Raw genomic sequence first — 17,347 nt, 5'->3', positions numbered from 1 at the left:
TTGATCGGGATTTATCCCATGTCACAACTAATGTTTCATGATCATCCTTTTCCTAGAGGATCCACCGTTTCGATGATTTGTTGGGCGAAAATGATCCCGTTTCCCAGCCACCCCGCAGTCGCATTTTACCAGCCTCCTTTATTTGATGATGACCACAACTTGCATATTTTTCTTCTTATTTTCCCTTCATTACGTCCCTTGACTTTGAACCCTGCATAACTGTCTCTGCAAGATATCTTGTTCTATCCTTCCCCGTGCAGTTGAGTTGGCGAGATAAGACCGTCCACGTAGAGATCATCTCCCGGTCAACGTCAGGCCCTTGTTCCAATCTTGCGACAGAAAGGTTTTTGCGATAACACAAGAGCCTATTCATATATCTGTGATGACGCTATAGTGACTTGGTGACCACCATTCGGGTTTTTTTTTTTATCTTAATATTGGACTTTTCTACTCGCGTTCCTGGACCGTTTTTGACTGGCACCGGCGATCGTCGTGCGGAAGGACTATCAAGATGATCGGCAGCTTTTTCTTTATTTGCAATCGCCTTATAGAGATTGTTTTTCTGATACCGATCATTGGAATGCTGGTAAGGCTGACATCTGACATACCTGACGCACCCCGGGCCGTCTGTTTGCCCTGGCATGGGCCTAGAATCTAACATCAGAACAGGCTTATTTTGTCGACGGGTTTCTCAAGGCCAATATTATCACCCCGACTTACGTTCTCGTCCTTTTTATCGTCAGCACTATCGCGGTCTTCTGGTGTTTTGACACGTTAATCCGTCATGCGACCACCAAGCGCTCTGCTGCCTTCGTCGCCTTCGTCGACCTCCTCTTCTTCGGCGCTTTCATTGCAGGAGTCTACCAACTGCGCTTCATCGCTAATGCCAACTGCTCTCATTGGGATGGGGGCTCTGTATGGGTTTCCCTTGGCCCCTTTGGAGCCTATGGTTACCGTACAGGCAATCCATTGTCCCTACAGGTCAACAAACATTGTGCGATGCTGAAGACATGCTTTGCGCTAGGCATCATGGAGGTTGTGTTTTTCTTCTGGACCGCCTTCTGGGCGCTCTTTCTCCACAGCCGATCCGATGTGGTTGTTAAAGAGACCACCACGATCCGGAGGAGGAGCCACAGCAGTCGGCGTGGACATGGACACCGTCGGAGTTCCAGCCATCGCCGGCCCCAATACGTGGTCTAACCCTATTTCCTCAACTGCTTTAATCTCTTTGCCTTAATGTTCTTGAAATGTTTATGATTTACGGAAATGAATGGGATGATACATAGATAATGGGAAGCAAAAAAGTGCAGAAAGGACAAAAAAGAAAGAAAAAAAAAAGGCGATGCCCCCCACCGACGGTTGCTAATGAGACTACAGGATGCGACATTGATGTGATGATTATGATAGTACTATTGTGAAAAAAGAAAGAAAAGATAAAAAAAAGCCTGCACTTTCTGTTCATTGAAAGTTGGACTCCACAGTTGCATTCGCCTTGTGAATCTGTTGCTTTATTTTGGTCCTGTGATACTGTGGATAGGATGTTTTCGGGCAGGGATTCCCACAGGATGAACCATATCCAACATTCTTTTACGCAGAATCTGCTTTGCTTGTGATATTACGACTCATGTTTTTTTCCTATTCAAATTCTTATAGGAGAATATGAAGGACTGAGCTGGGATCCTGTTTTTCTCCCTGGGCAATTAGCAAATGATACTGCAACGTTCTAGATCCACTGGTCCGATCACACATGTGATGTACTGGGAATAGGCGATTAGTTCATAGACCAGTATATCATAGTTCATACGGTGACGAACTGCTCAGGCAGCCTCTTGCGGCGCGACATTGTGATAGCAAGCCATAGCGTTGGTTAGCGTGGCGGTTAATCATCCAATCTTCTCTTCCGGATTCGGTGGCTTCCGATCGCCCCGCGTCCGATAAGCCCCCATAATCAGTGGGGCAGCTGAATTCCCATCACATCCTCGCTCCTCGATGTGACCGAATATCGATACTCATCCTGCTATGAGTCCAGCGTGATGCGTATTCTAGGGTTACATTGCCCTCCGTACACATCTTCCAGCTCTCAGCCCTTCAGTGCTGTTACGAGAGACCAAGTTTGGGACAGAGGAGCTCCGCCTCGGTGACCTCCGATGGCGACTTTCATGCACGTATCAGCACCTCCACCTCTCGCCAATCCTCTGCTAACTCGCTTTCATCTCACAGATTCTTACCAATATATCCTTCTAAGCCCCGGATCACATTGCATCATCCGCGTTTACGGCTGTCGCGCCTGATGTCGTCCATACAGGTTCGAAAGACGATTGGCCAGGTCCAACATTCTATCCCTCACGAGGTCAACTGTCGCCACTGATCCTTGTTCAACCGGGACATTTTTTTGTCTCTTTTTGTCAACTCGGGGATTTTATAAGGACAGCTGGCTACCCGGGAATGACACTGGCAAATCTCAGGGCCCTTGAATACTATCCTTTGTTCAAACTATGGAAGCCAAAATTAACGGCGAAAGCCGCGCGGAATATTGCACCGGATATTCGGAGGATGTGGACGTCATCCGAGAGCGGGAATATTCTTTTCTCAAAGGTGGGGACTCCTAGAAGCCTACGCTACAAGTGAAGAGGGTGCTAATACTGTATTCACCGGTTGTACAGACACAACCTACCTGGACCATGCCGGGACAACGCTGTATCCCAAATCGTTGATAGACTCGTTCGCTCGAGACCTAACTTCAAATCTCCTCGGCAACCCTCATTCTCGGTCCTCGTCATCCCAGCTGTCAACACAGCGTGTGGATGATATTCGTCTCAAGGCTCTTCGCTTCTTTAACGCGGACCCGGAGGAGTTCGATCTCGTGTTCGTAGCGAATGCTACGGCTGCTATTAAGTTGGTGGCAGACGTATTTCGGGATTCATCACCACAAGGCTTCTGGTATGGTCACTTCATAGACGCACATACGAGTTTGGTAGGAGTGCGGGAACTTGCGCAAATGGGGCACAGGTGCTTTGCGACCAAGGATGAAGTTGAACAGTGGATATCGGAGTTAGCCTCCCATCAAACGAACTTCCCCCGGTTATTTGCATACCCTGCGCAGTCGAATATGAACGGTCGGCGGATGCCTATCCAGTGGTGTTCAAAGATACGGGATACCAGTTCTGAAACAGGAAACGTCTACACCCTCCTTGATGCTGCATCGTTCGTGTCCACTGCGCCTCTCGACTTGAGTGACACATCTACAGCGCCTGATTTTACGGCACTGAGTTTCTACAAGATTTTTGGTTTCCCCGATCTCGGTGCGTTAATCGTTCGCAAATCTGCAGCGGGCATTTTGGAGAAACGCAAGTTCTTCGGCGGTGGAACTGTAGATATGGTTCTGGCGCAAGGAACACCGTGGCATGCAAAGAAGTCCACCATCCATGAGCGGTTGGAGGATGGTACTTTGCCGTTCCATAACATCATTGCACTTGATTCCGCGTTCTCGACGCATGCGCGTCTCTTCGGATCGATGAGTAATGTCTCGTCCCATACCCGCTATCTGGCAAAGAGGCTTCACAGCCGGTTGACCGCAATGACCCATTTCAATGGAGAGAAAGTCTGCCACTTGTACAAGTCCCCAGAGACTGCTTTTGACAATCTTACTCAAGGCCCAATCATCGCGTTCAACATACGAAACAGTTCTGGTGCATGGGTTGGAAAGTCCGAGGTTGAGAGACTTGCGAACGTCAAAAATATACAAATCCGGTCAGGATCACATTGCAATCCAGGAGGAACGGCAGCCAATCTTGGGTGGACTGGACCTGACTTGATACGTAACTACTCCGCGGGACTGCGCTGTGGGGACGATCACGACGTTATGGATGGGAAACCGACTGGCATTTTAAGAGTCAGTCTGGGTGCGATTACCAATATTAGGGATATTGATGCCTTTGCAAGCTTCATTGATGAATTCTACGTCGAAAAGGCACCAAGCATCATTCCACTGGTACCGCCTGTGGAAATTGTTTCGCAACAACCCAGCTTCTATGTTGAAAGCCTCTCCGTATATCCTATCAAGAGTTGCGGGGCATTCAAGGTCCCCGATGGTCAGCGCTGGGAGATTAAAAGAGAAGGCCTTGCTTGGGACAGAGAATGGTGTCTTATACACCAAGGCACAGGCGCCGCTCTCAGCATGAAGAAATATCCTCGTATGGCGCTAATACGCCCGGTCATTGACCTTCACCGTGGGCTCCTACGCATTACCTGCGGATCGGATCCTAAAGAATTGGAGATTTCTCTCCACCGCGAGGTCACAAATCTGGTTACTACCTCGCTGTGTCAGAGCGCGAAATCCAACGTCTGCGGAGATCGAGTGATTGTCCAGGCATATTCCTCACCTACTGTAGCCTCTTTCTTCTCTAACTTCCTTGGTGTACCGTGTACGCTTGCGAGGTTCCCGCCCCAAATCTCGACTAGGGTTTCAAATCCTACTCGTTCCTCGAAAAGGACTCAGAGAGCCCCCATGCCCGGCTCTTTCCCAGAAGACCCGTCACCGATACCTGAACAACCCCCAATCCTTCTATCCAACGAGAGCCCTATCCTGCTCATTTCCCGCTCGTCTGTTAATCGCCTAAACGAACAGATCAAGTACAATCCCAGACCCAATCACAGCACTGCAGCTAGAGCCGTAGAAGCCGATGTCTTCCGCGCCAACATTGTCGTCGCTGAGAATCTTCACCAGCTAGCTAATGCCGAACGTCCATACATTGAAGATATCTGGCAGTCATTCTCTATTGGACCGGAACAGGTGCACTTCGATGTCCTCGGATCATGCCAAAGGTGCCAGATGGTCTGCGTTGACCCATACACTGGCATTCGTCGAGAGGAACCTTTCTCGACTCTTGCAAAGACGAGAAAGATCAACAACAAGATTGTATTCGGGAGACATGCTTCTCTTTCCAAAATGGAGCTTTTGCAGGGTTCCAACGCTCCCAAATCTTGCACTATTATGGTAGGGGACGTTGTGACGCATTCCCAAGTTTCTTGAATTGTTTGCAGCATATGTGGCAGATGATAGAATAGGCGTACCTGATGAATTAATGCATTATCCATAAGGCTTTAGCTCCTCCGCAATATAACCATTAATGCAAACTTAGATGACGAGTCTAATTGAAGGATGTACAGCACAACCGCATCCAATGTGCACATTCAATGAATATCTATTTGTACATACATGAGAACAAAAACTCCCGTTCAAACCCTGACAAATGATCAATGGAGCCAGGCGATCCGAGGACTGGCGAAAGATAGAGCATTACATAAAATTTCACAGTAGTAACAAAGGTATCCACACAAGCATTTACCTCTTGGGCCACTGTTTCCAGCCACGACCGTGACCTCTCTGCGAGCCAGACCGTTAGCGTAACAGAAATCTTTCCGGGTTGATAGTGAAAACTCACCTGCTTCCACAACCGAATCATCTCCGGCATCTCCATCATGGCCTTGCGTCTGTCTTCCAGACGAGACTCCATTGTTCGCTCCCATTTGTGACCTTTGACCTTCTGTCCAATACCGGTACCCTTGATCTGTAATCCGCGCTCCTCCCGTCTTGTCTCCTTGTACTCGGTCGATTTGCGGCCGGGAGGTAGTAGAGCCTCGACTTGATACTTCTTGGCCAGCTTCACCAGATCAGCCTGTGTCCGGAGCCCGACCCGTGCGCCAATCCATTTGCCTGTGCGGAAGTTCTTGCGAGGCAGGAATGGGTTCGGGTGCTCTGGGTCGGAGTAGAGGAGGGCACGGGAGGGCGAATGTTCCGTGGGATCAGGTCGCTTGTGGCCTTTAGCGTCTCTGTTGGGTGTGTACGGTGACGGCAGAGACTCAGCATTGACAGCGTCTGTTGACTCGGACCGTGGCGCCACGGCCGCGGAATAGTATTGCGGAGGATAGCGGGCGAAGAAATTGCGTAGGCGGAGAGGCAGCTTGTTCACCAAGCTGCCAGCTGCTTGGGTGGTCGACATGATGGAAGGTTTGCCGCACCTGTTCTTTGCCGGTGTGAGACAAACGCCTATCCTATCGAGTTCTTGTTGATTACGGGGCAGTTGCTTCCAGATGCTCGAGTTAGAGAAATTGAAATTGGCGCTAACCCGTTTTCGGGTGAGGCTCGGCAGAAGGGAAAAAGGGCGCGGGTGTGGCTGGAGCGTTTCTGTTCTCTTCCCTTGCGGAACACTTAACGTTCATTCTCCTGTCGCTGTCCGCCTTGTTTGTGTTTCCTTCCCCCCACTTTTACTCAGTGTCGCTCCATCTCATCGCTCAGTGTGCTTCTGCTTTTATACATTGCGCATCCCTAAGCGTCGTAATAAGTCCACTGCCGGAACTGCCATCATGGCGGATTACAACTATGGAGGCTCCGAGGAGGAGAATGCGGAGTTGAGGAAGCTTGAGGCCGAGTTGGTATGATACGTCTATTCCGCCTATGCAGTCTATTACTTACAGCTCCGTTTTAATTATAGGTCGATGACCCAGATAACTTCGAAACCTGGGAACGACTGGTTCGGGCTGGTGAGGCGCTTGAAGGAGGAATCAATCGCAACTCCAACCCCCAGGCTATCACCACCGCCCGAAATGTCTACGACCGATTCCTCGCCAAGTTTCCCCTATTATTTGGGTACTGGAAGAAATATGCGGACCTGGAATTCTCTATCACTGGAACTGAAGCAGCAGATATGGTATGGTTCATTTAAGCGCTTTTCGAAGAGCTAAGTGTTCATCGCTAATTTTGTAGGTTTACGAACGAGGTGTCGCCAGCATCTCGCCATCCGTCGACCTGTGGACCAACTACTGCTCCTTCAAGGCAGAGACTTCCCACGATGCCGACGTCATTAGAGAGTAAGTATACTAGAGCTGGTTTCCTTCCTCCCCCTGTAACCGTTACCAAGGCAGCACGGACATTATTGTGGTGTCGAATCCACATAATGTAAAAAGCGTTGACAACAGTTCCCTTCAATGATGGGTGAGATGCTTGCCTGACCCGGATTCAACTGGAGTTACTTCTCACCCATGACATCTTCAGGCTGTTTCCTTGCCCTTGAACCTTGTTGCTTTCAAACCAAGCATCATTCCTTGCACGGATATCAAACCAAGTGACTCTGACCGGTGGATCCTATTCTGCGCTCGATGCGGACAGGGGAAACGTCTTTCACAATTTGCTCACCTTAGTCGTTCAATTGTTTGGGCTCGCACTGAAGATTAAATGCTCATGTTTGCCATCCTTGCCAATTCCCTTTGCCTATCACCCTCCCGCCCCCGTAGCTTTTATTGACGCAGTTGGATTGACTGACGTGTTTCCTCTATAGACTCTTCGAGCGAGGTGCCAGCAGTGTCGGCTTAGATTTCCTAGCTCACCCATTCTGGGATAAGTATATCGAGTATGAGGAGCGAGTGGAGGCTTACGACAAGATCTTCGCCATTCTTGGCCGTGTGATTCACATCCCCATGCATCAATACGCTCGTTACTTCGAGCGCTATAGGCAGCTCGCACAGACTCGTCCGTTGGTAGAGCTTGCTTCCCCCGAGACACTGTCTCAGTTCCGCGCGGAGCTCGATGCGGCTTCCGCACAGGTGGCTCCGGGCGCAAAGGCCGAGGCCGAGATCGAGAGGGACCTCCGACTACGCGTCGATAGTTATCATCTTGAGATCTTCTCCAAGACTCAAACAGAAACCACCAAGCGTTGGACATACGAGTCCGAGATTAAACGCCCATATTTCCATGTGACTGAACTGGATGAGGGTCAGCTGTCGAACTGGAGAAAGTACCTCGACTTTGAGGAGGCTGAAAATTCATACGAACGGACTCAGTTCCTGTATGAACGGTGTCTGGTCACATGTGCCCATTATGATGAGTTCTGGCAACGCTATGCCCGGTGGATGGGCGCACAGCCCGGCAAGGAGGAAGAAGTGCGGAACATCTATCAGCGCGCAAGCTGTCTGTATGTGCCGATCGCCAATCCGGCTACTCGCCTTCAGTATGCCTATTTTGAGGAGATGTCGGGACGGGTGGATGTGGCCAAGGATATCCATGACGCAATCCTGATGTACCTACCTAATCACGTTGAAACAATCGTGTCTCTGGCCAACATGTCGCGCCGTCACGGCGGCCTCGAAGCGGCAATTGAAGTGTATAAGGGTCAACTCGACTCGCCACAATGCGACCTGGCTACAAAGGCAGCTCTTGTTGCGGAATGGGCCCGACTCTTATGGAAGATCAAGGGCTCGGCCGAGGACGCCCGGCAGGTGTATCAGCAAAACCAACAGTTCTACCTGGATAGTCGGCCATTCTGGACAAGTTACATTACGTTCGAGTTGGATCAGCCCACGAGTTCCGCGACTGAGAACGTGCAGTACGAGCGCATTAAGAAGGTTCTTGATGATATCCGGTCGAAGAGTTCCCTTGCTCCTGATGTCGTGAAAGAACTCGTGCAGATCTATATGGTCTACTTGCTTGAGCGAGGGACCAAGGATGCGGCGAAGGAATACATGACTCTGGATCGCGAAGTCCATGGCCCTGCGTCTGTTTCGCACACGAAGACTGGCGCCGTGGCCCAAGCGCCTCCCAGTGCCAGTCAAACTACCCCTGTCCCTGAACCCCCCGCGGTTCCCACACCGCAGCCCAACCCTTACGCTTACTACCAACAGACCCCAGTCAATGGCACTGAAGTTGTCTAGTCGACCTGCGTTTGTATTACCCTCCCTAGCCGTAACACGAGGTGAATGACTCTGTGCAGTACCTCCCGGTGGCTTACCTTGTGTAGAACATTACTTGTCTTCTGATTTGCTTAGCGATTTGGCTTTTCGAGGGGGCGAAAGCTATCTCGTCGGCTGTTTGCCCGTTTTTCTCGATTGCTTGTTTATTGTTTCACTTTCTCAATTTTTTCCCCTTTTTCAATGATATCATGTGACTCGATTGGGTGGAAATTTTACGAGCTTGGACACTTCCCTTGTATTCTAATGCTTAGGTAGTAGTATTATTCTCAATACATTCCCACGGACTTGAAGCAACCATTGTGTTATTCACAAACGTAGTTTATGTGGATCCCGGCCTCTTAGAGAATTAGGCGAAGCCCTGAGATAACCGTAAGAGACAAGGGGATATCGAATACGGATACAGGTAATGAGGCTGCTCGGGAGAATACTCTCGTTGCAGAATACCCGTTTCCAGAACACTGGTACGTTATCCACCTTTGTCACTCCGGGACATCCGAATATACACAAGCGAATTAATGACTTCTCAGATCGGCGGGTTTGGCTCTTCATCCTTTAATTTTGGGATACTGATGGCAATAACCCTATACGCAGGTCCCCGTTGGTTTCAAACTATGAATAGACATGCCTGTCCGGTGTATAGATTGGTAGTTATTGGATATTAGGCTGGTGGATCAGGTTTCATGGAATAGACGGTACAGTATACCTTAAAATAGCGCACAAAAATTAAAAATTTCGATTCATATATATTTGTGAACGTTGTGCCATCTTGATATTACGAAAATTGGGCATTTGCTTTGGCCAACAAAAGATAGAGAACCCACCTTGGGCCAAAAAAACGCACTATATACAACTCAATATAGTAAATCCATGCCTTAGGAACCACTAATGATAATATAATATAATATTTCCCCACACCCACAAGATCTCCATCCCTTTTACTCAGCACACGCTCCCTCTTGCTCTTTCCTTACGCTCGACCGCTGCCTCTCGTATATATATATATATACCACACTATCTGTCTCTGTGAAGAAAAAATTATTACTCTCGGAAAAGAATCCCTGTCCTTCTTTTTTTTTTGGGAGTAAATATGATTTGCCTCTTCGCATAAAAACATTTCCGACCGCTCGTACTTGGAGGCTCGGCCCGTTTGCCGTGTTTGAATCCCCTAACTACACTAACGCTTTCCCTCGACTATCATTCTTGCCCCTGACGGGACGGGCTTAGACAAGCATCACTGTCTTTGTGCGGGGAAAGACAAGTTAACCTCACGCCCTCGCCGAGACTTCCGTTACCATGGTGGCCGGTATCAGCAAACGTCAGCAGTTCCGCAATGAGCGGGCACTGCAGGACCTCATTCGGTCGGTTCCTGGCAATGACCGATGCGCCGACTGCCAAGCTATGAATCCAGGTGAGTCGAGTCGGATGTCTTAGTTACGTGCTGTGGGAAAAACACAATATTTACTTATGATGTACCTCTATAGGATGGGCTAGTTGGAATGTATGTATATCGGCACCACTTTAACCCCCGCCACACCCGGAAAGAGCGTTCAACAGTAATCTGATATAATATGCATAGATGGGCATTTTTCTGTGCATGCGGTGCGCGTCCCTGCACCGCAAGTTGGGCACTCATATCTCGAAGGTTAAATCTTTGAGTATGGATAGTTGGACGTCAGAACAGGTCGATGTGAGTGGTGTCGCGTGAGCGTTTGCCATGTAGCAGTACTTCAGAGCTGACAAGAAGAGGCAATGCTCATTAGAACATGAAATCGCACGGGAATATGGTTATGAACAAGATCTTTAATCCTCGGAACGTGAAGCCCCCTGTCCCCGCCGATGTTGATGAGTCCGATGCATGCATGGAAAAGTTCATCCGTCAAAAGTACCAATATCGAAGCTTGGACGATGGGAAACCGAAACCACCTAGTCGTCAAAATACTGGCAGTGACCAGTCTCTAGAAGGCTCACCGCCTCCTCTTCCCCCCAAACCTGCCAGGCCCTTTGGGTTCGGTTTGCGATCGGCCTCCTCCACGACTAGTCTTCATCGACTGTCCACCAGACAAGCCACGTCTCCCGGATCGCCTCCCTCTAGAAGCGGCTCCCAGGGCATGGGGGCTTCTGTTAACGATGGGTCCTTCGAGTCGAAGATGGCTACTCTGCGGAGTATGGGTTTTGCAAATGAGTACCGAAACTCTGCTGTACTCAAAGGCTTGGATGGTAACCTTGATAAATCCATTGAGACCCTGATTAGACTAGGGGAGGGTAACGCCACGTCGCGAGCCAGGACACCCGTTCAAGCGACAACTGCCGGTGACTCCGCTAGACAGCAAGCTTCCTCTAATCCTTTCGACCAATTGGATTCCAAGCCATCTCAGCCGGCTGGGCAGTCGTACAATCCTTTCGATGCTCCTGCTCCGCAACAACCTGTGCAGTCCCTTGAGGCGTCGTTCCAACACCTTCAGGTATCACAGCCGCTGTTCCCACACTCAACGGGCGGATATCCCAACCAGCGGCCGTCTTTCCCTCACCCCCTTTACCAGCAACCGATCACTCCCCCAGTGATGCCTACAATCCCTCAGGGCGCATTCGTGCAGTCTCCGCAACCCGTTGAGGGTAGCCACAACCCGTTCGTCCAGTCAGGCAGCTTCATTTCCGCTCCGAATCAAACTCCCGGCGTCGTTCAACCTCAGACAAACCCTTTCTTCACTCAAGCTCCTCAGCAACCCAACTCCTTGCAACCGCAAAGTCAGGCTCCCGCGGGATACCATCCACCCAGACATGCCAACACCATGCCCGCCATGTCTTCGACCTCACCTTTCGGGGGGCCCTCCCCATTCCAGCAACCACAGCAGCAGCAGCAGCAGCAGCAGCAGCAGCAACAACAACAACAACACCAACAAATGCAAACCCCACAACTTCAAGTACAACCACCCCAGCCTCAAGCCTTCCACAACCCCTTCCAACCCATGACGGCGCCCCCCACCCCGCAAAGTGCGGGGTACCAAAACCAGTCGCATCTTGGCCTGCAGGCCCCCGCGCAGCATCTAGCCCCACAGCCAACGGGCCGTATGGACAAGAACAGCATCCTCTCATTGTACGGCCTCTCCCCACCACCATCAGCCACATCCGAGCACTCCCAGATCTCAAGCCCAGCAGGAGTGACCCCCTTCCCGAACTCAGCACCGACACCTACCGCACCACAACCCCAGGTCCTCCAACAACCCACAGACTTCCAATCTGCAGGTACCCGGAACCCCTTCATGGGCACTCAACAAGCCGCCACTGGATATTCTCAACAGCAACAGCAACAGCAACAACCATACCTTCAACAGTCCCAACCTCAAACCCAATACACCACGACCCCCTTCAACATGCCCATGAAATCCAACACCATGCCACCCAGCGCACCCAGCGCCTTCGCTAGACCGCAAGGCCATATGAGCCAGCAAAGCGTCGATATTAACGCGTTCCAAAACGGCCGACACAGTCCGGATGCGTTCGCCAGTTTGAGTGCGCGGTATGGTTGATCGGTACATAGATTATACATGCAATGCATACACATATACATGGAAGGATACGTACGTATCTGGAAAAATATCTCGGTACATATTTGGGTCTTGATTCAGAGTGCAATTTTTATTTTGATTTTCATTTTCTGTTGAGGCGTATTTGGTTGTATTAGTACATTCATTGTGCATTTTGGTGGCGTTGAGTGGCATTGGATGGGAAGTTGAAACGATCATTGGGCTTGTCGAGTGGGAGGCCCGATCGATAGGTATATAGGTTCTAGTAGCTTTGGATAATCTACATATAGAGCTGGATTGGTTATAGACTTGAGACAAATGAAATTGAAGGCAAAATATGTTCAAGAAGGGGAACCAAAGTTAGGGAGATGTGTGTGTACATTTAAGACCAGAGATCCTGAACAACGGTTCTGGTCTTTTTCTTCGAAGAGCTCGGCCAGGTCCAGGAAGGTAGCTTCCACAAGGATTTCTTCTTCCAGACTGGTAATTGGATTCCAAACCACGTGGTCCGTTTGCGTGGCTCCCACGGCCAGGACCAGGATGAGGCCGAGGGTCCTGATCGGCTATACAGCGACGGCATCCACCGGGTCCAAGGGGAAGGTTTCCGCTGACCGGGGGCGTTCTTCCGGAAAGTTTCCATGATCCGGTCGAATTGCCGGTCGTGATGGTCACGAACACGCTTCCGGGTCACAGATCGCCAGGCGGCTTGCTCGGTGGGGTCGAGGCACCAGACAATGATGTCGCCCCGACGACGTGGGTCGTCGTGCCAGGCGGTGTTCCAGGTGCGCCAACACTCTCCGTAGGAGCTACTGCGGAGGAGACTCTGGAGGGTGGGTTCCAGCTGGGCAAAAAAGACGAGATAGTCGGGCCATTCGTGGGGGTTGGCTTGCTGATACGTTCGCGGGCTGATTTGCCGAGGTTTCCAGGAAGAGCGATAGGAAGGCGTCCGAGGTAAATGGCGTAGTCCGCCAACCATGTTTTCGCGTAAAAACCGGTTAGGGTCGTTGTAGAACTGGTCCGCTTCATCCACATATGCGGCCTTCTGCGACTCGTTGAGGTCAACGGGGGGCTCACAGGACAGGGCCCAGGCGTGGATGTTTGGATCGACCAAGTGGGAGCGCCAAGGGGTGCTGTGGCAGGGCATGAGGAACCCAGCAGTGATCTCTGTCTGAGAAGCACCGGACGAATATGCTAGTTTGTCAACCGGGTTGTGGGTTTGCTGTTGGCTGCGGAGATACGAGAGAACGCCGATTGCCCCAGAGGCATGATATAGAGTGGTGTAAATCGCAATACTGATGTTGATCAGCAACAAAAAAAGAAGAGAAAGCCGCCTGGGAATGTATGCCCCATTGGAACGAGAAACTGCAGGGAGAAAGAAGTTCACCAGCGGCGGGGCCGTCAGAACATGCAGTGAGGGGAGCAACGGGTAGATGAATCGCACTTCTTTATGGGAAATGATTGAGAGTGCTAGCGGCATAATTAGGCAAATCATTGCAAGTTGAGTTTGCACCGACAGCTGTAGAATGTTTGTCGTCGCCCGGCGTAGTGTGCGATACAGGCCGACAATAGTGAACGGTAGCGCGGTAGTAAGCAGAAGGGGGTAGCCTTGGGTCACATAATAGTGCCAATCATTTTTCCCGTAAAAAACAGCTAGAGATTGTGCTATGTTGAAGTACAGAAATCTGAGAGGCGGAAACGTCCAGGTTCCGTAGAAGAGGCGATCCAACACGGCCGACAAGGTCAGGACGGAGACACTGATGGTTATGAGTAGTTGAACAGTGAAGGGCAAGTTGATTAACTCACCCGCAAAGCAAAACCTCGCGATAGAAGATAGCCCTTCCCCGCCAAGTGCTCCGAAGCCATGCGACGCCAGCTAAGCTCATCCAGATCAGGATGTTCGTCGGTCGCAGCATACACGCGATCGCAGCGAGTATAAGACAATAGCGCAGCCTACATCAAGTGATTTTGTTAGCTAGACGGCTTGTACCGATCGAGATGGATCCGTCGTACCTGACAAGAAGCACTAAATCACTGGTGTCTTCTCGTTCAGCATCCCTGCCCATGGAGCGCGTGTTCCTCCTCGGCTGGACTTGCGGGATTGATTCCGACGACCATTCCCAAGGCCATAGGTTGAGTGCGACAATGGTAATCGTGGTTTCGAGGCAATTGGACAAAGTCCGGGTCGAACAGAACCATTGCCAGGGACTGAGGACCGTCAGGGCGAGCTTGGATTCCGATTAGTTTCCATATTCTCGAATCAAATTGTTCCTAACATACAGTCGCCCAGGTTTCATGACTCCGGCGTCCGTAAACGGTGCGGGCCAGTTTCCACGTATATAGATCTCCAATTGCGGAGATAACAGCCTGCGCTATCTTCGGGGAGGCAACGAGGATATCACCGCGGGTTGCGGGGGAGAGGCGCAGAGCGCGTGCGAATAGGTCGGCCACGGTATAAATCGTAGCAAAGAAAAGAGGATGGATGGAGGACCGTAGATGGTGTCGCCATTCCTACTCATGAATCGGTCAGTACTGTGGCGGTACAAGGTGCGCCTGTCCGGAAATTGTTCCACAGACCCATGTTATCCAAGCTCCGCTGTTTTCGCCGAATGCAGTCTGCCACGCCGGTTCGAGGGATTGGAAAAATTCATCGGGTTGGAAGAAAGTACGGAGAGATAAAGCGTTGAGGAGACGGAAGGCGATGAGGAAGAGGAGGACATGGGAGGTTGACGGTGAAGTCGGTCTTGTTGTTGTCGTAGTTGATGTTGATGCTGATGTTGATGACGGGGGTGGTGGCCTGAGGCGTGAAGGCGGAGGCGGAGAGGTTGTCGACAACGAAGCACAAGACGACGATACAGACGCCGACGAGGAAGAGGATCGGGACAAGAGTCTCCCAGGAGATCTCCGGCGTCGCGATGAAGTTGACATGATCGATCAAACAAACTCGCAGTGTGGAACCGGTTCTCAGGAACCAATCCCCTTAAGCGGCAAGACTTGGGTGCAGGATAAGCTCGATAAGAACAGAAAAACTGGAGAGAAACGAGAGTTAGTGCGATACGGACGGGGTTAGTCCGGGGCCGAGAGAGCCAAGGGAGAGTAATGAATGGACTGTGAGTGGAAGAGAGGCGAAAAAAGAAGTGGATCAGCGAGAAGTGCCATGGGACGGTTTGCATCATAGGCAATGGTTGTCGCGGTTAAACCTGCGCTTAGGGGCAGCGAAGGCTGATACACCTGCACTTAGGGGAATGACACTGGCTGCACCTGCACTTAGAGGTATAGTCACCCTTTTTCTATTACTTGATCCTATCTCGGTGAATTCTTTCTTTTCTCGCTTGGCTGATGCCCACGAAGTTTGATCCAATCCTTTGTTCTTCTATTTAAACTCGCTGCTTCCTATTCCCTCGTCCCTTTGTTCCCCCAAACCTCGACTATCCTATCTTATCATTACCATATCACCTCCACCACCTACTCTCCTAAATCTTTCCATCGTACCCCCTTGATACATTCCTTTTCTCACTCCCACCATGGCGGTCAACGGCACGAACGGTACCACCAATGGCACCAACGGCACCAACGGCACCAAGAAGACCAACGGTCACAGTGTAACCAACGGGGCTAGAGCATACCATGCCGCTTCCACCCAGGAGGCCATCCAAGCCGAGAAGGACTTCGCCGCCCACAACTACCATCCTCTCCCCGTCGTCTTCGCTCGGGCTCAGGGCACCTCGGTCTGGGATCCCGAGGGTCGTCACTATCTTGACTTCCTGTCCGCATACTCGGCTGTCAACCAAGGCCACTGCCACCCCAAGCTGGTGGCCGCTCTCGTCGACCAGGCGTCGCGGGTGACTCTGAGCTCTCGTGCCTTCTATAACGATGTCTTCCCACGCTTCGCTCAGTTCGTTACTGAGTACTTCGGCTTCGACATGGTTCTGCCCATGAACACTGGCGCAGAGGCGGTCGAGACCGGTATTAAGATCGCTCGTAAGTGGGGATACAAGGTCAAGGGTATCCCAGAGAACAAGGCGGTCGTCCTGAGTGCGGAGAACAACTTCCACGGACGTACGGTAGGTGCTTCGTAGGAAAACTATGACTGCGATGAGACTCCCAGTCAGCTGACTTGTGTCTTAGTTCGCGGCCATCTCCCTGTCATCTGACCCCGAGTCGCGTGAAAACTATGGCCCTTACCTGCCCGGTATCGGCTGCACCATTCCGGGAACCGACAAGCCCATCGCATACAACGACAAAGCTGCTCTGCGGGAGGCCTTTGAGAAGGCGGGTCCCAACCTGGCAGCCTTCCTGGTCGAACCCATTCAGGGTGAAGCCGGTATCGTCGTTCCGGACGAGGACTATCTGCAGGAGGCACGTGCGCTGTGTGATAAGTATAACGTCCTTCTGATCTGTGACGAAATTCAGACCGGTATCGCTCGGACCGGTAAGCTGCTCTGCCACGAATGGAGTGGCATCAAGCCCGACCTGGTCCTGCTGGGCAAGGCCATCTCGGGCGGCATGTATCCCGTGTCGTGCGTGTTGGGTCGTAAGGATGTCATGCTTACCATCGAGCCCGGTACTCACGGATCGACCTACGGCGGCAACCCCTTGGGCTGCGCGGTGGCCATTCGGGCTCTGGAAGTGGTTCAGGAGGAGCAGATGGTCGAGAGAGCCGAGAAACTTGGTCATGTCTTCCGCGATGGTTTGAAGGCCATCAAGAGCCCGATCATCCAGACCGTGCGCGGTAAGGGTCTGCTCAACGCCATTGTCATTGACGAGTCCAAGACCAACGGACACTCGGCGTGGGATCTCTGTATGTTGATGAAGGAGAAGGGCCTCTTGGTAAGTTCCTCTTGAAAAGTTCAGTCAAGCTTCCTCATGTGAAGGGTACTGATCTTGTCCTCTAGGCCAAGCCAACCCATGAGAACATCATTCGTCTCGCTCCACCCCTCGTGATCACCGATAATGAGATCAAGAAATCCCTGGAGATCATCGCGGAGGCCGTGTCGGAGCTTCCCCACCTGAAGGGTGCCGCCGAGGAGCAGGTGATCCCTCCCCCGGAGAAGAAGGTCAAGATCAGTGTTGAGAACTAG

The 17,347-nt window shown here is 51.2% G+C and overlaps 7 protein-coding genes across 7 annotated transcripts; 5 read left to right on the top strand and 2 right to left on the bottom strand.

Moving 5' to 3' along the window:
• Nucleotides 1-365: 365 nt before the first annotated feature.
• On the top strand, nucleotides 366-1,783 carry BDW43DRAFT_8469 (uncharacterized protein). Its single transcript, XM_032050588.1, has 2 exons — nucleotides 366-586; nucleotides 670-1,783. The coding sequence occupies exons 1-2, from the start codon at nucleotides 512-514 to the stop codon at nucleotides 1,198-1,200; spliced, it is 606 nt and encodes a 201-aa protein (XP_031906433.1). The 5' UTR covers nucleotides 366-511; the 3' UTR covers nucleotides 1,201-1,783.
• Nucleotide 1,784: 1 nt separating this feature from the next.
• Nucleotides 1,785-5,126, top strand: hxB (putative molybdenum cofactor sulfurase protein (HxB)). The gene is made up of 3 exons (XM_032050571.1): nucleotides 1,785-2,161; nucleotides 2,221-2,595; nucleotides 2,664-5,126. The coding sequence occupies exons 2-3, from the start codon at nucleotides 2,496-2,498 to the stop codon at nucleotides 5,030-5,032; spliced, it is 2,469 nt and encodes an 822-aa protein (XP_031906432.1). The 5' UTR covers nucleotides 1,785-2,161; nucleotides 2,221-2,495; the 3' UTR covers nucleotides 5,033-5,126.
• A 1-nt stretch (nucleotide 5,127) lies between these two features.
• On the bottom strand, nucleotides 5,128-6,095 carry BDW43DRAFT_8422 (mitochondrial 54S ribosomal protein mL59). Its single transcript, XM_032050584.1, has 2 exons — nucleotides 5,445-6,095; nucleotides 5,128-5,386 (listed from the first exon to the last, which is right to left on the bottom strand). The coding sequence occupies exons 1-2, from the start codon at nucleotides 6,000-6,002 to the stop codon at nucleotides 5,345-5,347; spliced, it is 600 nt and encodes a 199-aa protein (XP_031906431.1). The 5' UTR covers nucleotides 6,003-6,095; the 3' UTR covers nucleotides 5,128-5,344.
• Nucleotides 6,096-6,152: 57 nt separating this feature from the next.
• Nucleotides 6,153-9,039, top strand: BDW43DRAFT_258584 (putative mRNA splicing protein (Prp39)). The gene is made up of 4 exons (XM_032039991.1): nucleotides 6,153-6,435; nucleotides 6,495-6,710; nucleotides 6,767-6,870; nucleotides 7,338-9,039. The coding sequence occupies exons 1-4, from the start codon at nucleotides 6,367-6,369 to the stop codon at nucleotides 8,704-8,706; spliced, it is 1,758 nt and encodes a 585-aa protein (XP_031906430.1). The 5' UTR covers nucleotides 6,153-6,366; the 3' UTR covers nucleotides 8,707-9,039.
• Nucleotides 9,040-9,650: 611 nt separating this feature from the next.
• Nucleotides 9,651-12,278, top strand: BDW43DRAFT_8175 (putative GTPase activating protein for Arf). Its single transcript, XM_032050552.1, has 4 exons — nucleotides 9,651-10,153; nucleotides 10,227-10,243; nucleotides 10,322-10,432; nucleotides 10,506-12,278. Exons 1-4 carry the CDS (start codon nucleotides 10,039-10,041, stop codon nucleotides 12,270-12,272), a joined length of 2,010 nt encoding a protein of 669 aa, XP_031906429.1. The 5' UTR covers nucleotides 9,651-10,038; the 3' UTR covers nucleotides 12,273-12,278.
• A 291-nt stretch (nucleotides 12,279-12,569) lies between these two features.
• On the bottom strand, nucleotides 12,570-15,466 carry gpi10 (putative glycosylphosphatidylinositol-alpha 1,2 mannosyltransferase). The gene is made up of 5 exons (XM_032050556.1): nucleotides 14,844-15,466; nucleotides 14,547-14,777; nucleotides 14,280-14,494; nucleotides 14,073-14,219; nucleotides 12,570-14,023 (listed from the first exon to the last, which is right to left on the bottom strand). The coding sequence occupies exons 1-5, from the start codon at nucleotides 15,192-15,194 to the stop codon at nucleotides 12,652-12,654; spliced, it is 2,316 nt and encodes a 771-aa protein (XP_031906428.1). The 5' UTR covers nucleotides 15,195-15,466; the 3' UTR covers nucleotides 12,570-12,651.
• Nucleotides 15,467-15,790: 324 nt separating this feature from the next.
• car2 (ornithine-oxo-acid transaminase) lies at nucleotides 15,791-17,347 on the top strand (the record flags this gene model as incomplete). The annotated part of the gene is made up of 3 exons (XM_032044145.1): nucleotides 15,791-16,330; nucleotides 16,395-17,096; nucleotides 17,162-17,347. 3 exons carry the CDS (start codon nucleotides 15,791-15,793, stop codon nucleotides 17,345-17,347), a joined length of 1,428 nt encoding a protein of 475 aa, XP_031906427.1.

Source organism: Aspergillus alliaceus (genome assembly GCF_009176365.1).
Source record: "Aspergillus alliaceus strain CBS 536.65 unplaced genomic scaffold BDW43scaffold_1, whole genome shotgun sequence".
Classification (NCBI taxonomy): domain Eukaryota; kingdom Fungi; phylum Ascomycota; class Eurotiomycetes; order Eurotiales; family Aspergillaceae; genus Aspergillus; species Aspergillus alliaceus.
Note: the sequence above shows the minus strand (reverse complement) of the source record. Positions and strands in the feature narration are given on the sequence as shown.